This window comes from Papaver somniferum, chromosome 4, assembly GCF_003573695.1.
Source record: "Papaver somniferum cultivar HN1 chromosome 4, ASM357369v1, whole genome shotgun sequence".
NCBI classification, from domain to species: Eukaryota; Viridiplantae; Streptophyta; class Magnoliopsida; order Ranunculales; family Papaveraceae; genus Papaver; species Papaver somniferum.
The window spans coordinates 97,340,021-97,342,781 of record NC_039361.1 but is presented as its reverse complement, the minus strand read 5'-3'; the positions used below and the strand labels follow the sequence as shown (position 1 = coordinate 97,342,781).

Sequence of the window (2,761 nt, the reverse complement as noted above, 5' to 3'; positions counted from 1 at the left end):
GCTACCAGGATGTGTGCCATTAGTAGTTAATCAGGGGTGCCCATATAGTTATAATGCATGTCCATAGTAGTATTTAATGGTTGATTTAGATTAACCCACCTGGAGCGTTACTAGCCTTCAGAAATTGAGAGAGTGAGTGAGTAATATATTCTCAAGTCTGTGTAATGAAACCCTTAATCAAATAATAAAATTATCAAATAAGAACCTTGTTCTTCATGGTTGTGTTCTCTGAACTCAGATTTGGCATGTATCTATTGATTTAGGAGGTGTTTATCACCAATTCTATCCTTAACTGTTGTAGTAATACAACAATTGGATCAGAGCCGTTCAAATTTTTTTCAATGAGTCTCAAAGACATTCAAGATGGTGTTTCCCAAACCACAGCTGAAATCACTCTACTCAGATCAGAAATCGCTGCGTTCTCAACATCTTTCTTATCTAAGTTGGATTCACTTGTAATAGATCTTCGTAATCAGTTGAGTGAACAATTTCGTGAGTTTAGTCAAATTATAGCTGATGTGGGAAATCACCGGGAAAGTTCAAGAGCAACTCAGGGATCGGGTGTGAATCAAAGGGTTTGCACTGAATTTGTTTCGACTGTTGGTGCTCAAGAAATTTACAAAATCAGGAGTAACCTGGTCAAGCTCTCTTGCTATTGATGAAGTAGTTGATTCTGATGTCGATGCAACTATCGATTTGATTCCTTCATTTTTGGTTGTTGAAGAAGACGATTTGAAAATTGGCGAGGAAGATGATTTTAACTGAGGAGTTTCATGAGATTAAGGAATTTCCATGAAACGATGGAAATAATTAATAAAATAAGGAATTACAAGGTGTGGGACGGTCACGACTAGGGCATGGCCGGCCGGCTAGTGACCACGGTCCCGTGACACCTTTCCTAATTTTATGTAATTTTTTTAATAATTTCCTTGATGTGTAGGAAATACCATGAAACTGAGGAGCTTCATGAGATTAAGGAATTTCCATGAGATGATGGAAATAATTAATTCAATAAGGAATTACAAGGTTTGGGACGGTCACGGCTAGGGCATGGCTGGCCGGCTAGTGACCACGGTCCCATGACACCTTTCCTAATTTTATGTAATTTTACACAATTTCCTTGATGTGAAGGAAATATCATGAAACTAAGGAGTTTCATGAGATTAAGGAATTGTGAAAAAAATACTATAACCCCCCTTCAATTTCCTTTAGGAAAATGATATTGCTAGGCCCAAAAAAAATCAAATTTTCTTCAGATTTGACCCATAATTAATTATTACGAATTTTAATAATGACAACACTACCCTTTAGTATATATACAAGAGGAATAACATAAGATATTTTCATTTTTCTATTTTATTTCTCTCTCTTATCTTTCTCTCTCTCTCTCTCGGTTGTAGAAAAACAGTTTCTAGGGTTTCTAGATTCATTTTCCGTCGTCTTCATCTAAATCTTCGACTGCAACAACAAAAATCAATTCATCTTCTCCTTATATTCCTATGTAATTTCAGTTATGTCACTCAATAGGTATTTTCATTTCGAATTTCATTTTCTTTATCCAGTTCTTACAGAAACATGTTCTACGATTCTAAATTGATTTAGAGCAGAGACAATTGATTGATTTAGAGTAGAGACGATCGATTTTTTTCTTCCAGATGGATTAAATTTAGGTTTGAACCGATTAATTCAATGTTTCTTCTGTTTTTCATAGCATGATTTTAACGCTGCTGTTGTACCAATTTGTTCCTCGTTTATTCTCTGAAATAAGAAAGATCCAAAGATTCGAACGAGTATTCTCATCAATAGCGACGATAGAGATCATAAATCCACTACCAGGAGAACGAGTAGCAACAGTTGCAGTAGAAAATAATCCTATAAACATATTTCAATTAACTGAACTGCAGATTTAACGTTAACTCACCAGCGATCTAAATATACAGATAAGTATCATCTTGTCTTTGTCATGATGCTTCAATTAAGAGATTTTATTTGTTTAATTTAAAAATAAAATCAGAAAACCATTTTAGGGTTTTCAAACATCAATTTTAACTTATCTGAATCAATATCAAGGCTTAGATTTACAATCATCCACTCACTCTGGTTATCTTAATTTAAATTTTTTGAAGAATCACAAACAAAAAATTCAGATATGTTCTTCGTCTAAATCGTCGTAACTCTCAATTTCTATATGAGATCCAAAAATTGATTTTAGATTCAGCTAATCAGCATCAATATTACCCATGGTTTGATTTCAGTTTCATCCATTACTAAATGCAGTAAAGAAGTTGCTACTGCTGTTCGTGGTGGGATTATTCTTGCTAAGTTGTCTGGTGTATCTGTTAGAAAAGGTTATTGGGGTAACCAGATTGGTAAACCATATACTGTTCCTTGTAAGTTTACTGGGAAATGTGGTTCTGTTACTGTAAGAATGGTTTATTCTCCTCATGGTGCTGGTATTGTTGCTGCTAGAGTTCCTAAGAAGGTTTTGCAGTTTGCCATTTACTGAGAAATGTGGTTTTGTTACTGTAAGAATGGTTCCTGCTCCTCGTGGTGCTGGTTTTGTTGCTGCTAGAGTTCCTAAGAAGGTTTTGCAGTTTGCCAGTATTGATGATGTTTTCACTTCATTGGTGGGAAACTAGATAACTGCGTTTTATCTTGTGTTTTCTATTGATTTGATTGACTAACGATGGTTGAAGTTTGATTGCACCTAGTTTGTTTATGCTTGAGAATATTCTCTTCTGATATAAGATTCACTCAAACT

At 34.8% G+C, this 2,761-nt stretch overlaps 1 protein-coding gene across 1 annotated transcript; it reads left to right on the top strand.

The window, feature by feature from the left end:
- Positions 1–341: 341 nt before the first annotated feature.
- Positions 342–2,506, top strand: LOC113272860. Its single transcript, XM_026522654.1, has 2 exons — positions 342–630; positions 2,256–2,506. Exons 1-2 carry the CDS (start codon positions 342–344, stop codon positions 2,504–2,506), a joined length of 540 nt encoding a protein of 179 aa, XP_026378439.1.
- The last annotated feature ends 255 nt before the right edge of the window (positions 2,507–2,761 follow it).

Bases quoted from the DNA above. Each gene is read 5' to 3' on its own strand.
- LOC113272860 (XM_026522654.1), top strand. From the start codon at position 342: ATGAGTCTCAAAGACATTCAAGATGGTGTTTCCCAAACCACAGCTGAA. The intron at 631-2,255 runs GTAACCTGGTCA...GTTTGATTTCAG, and splicing joins AGAAATTTACAAAATCAGGA to TTTCATCCATTACTAAATGC.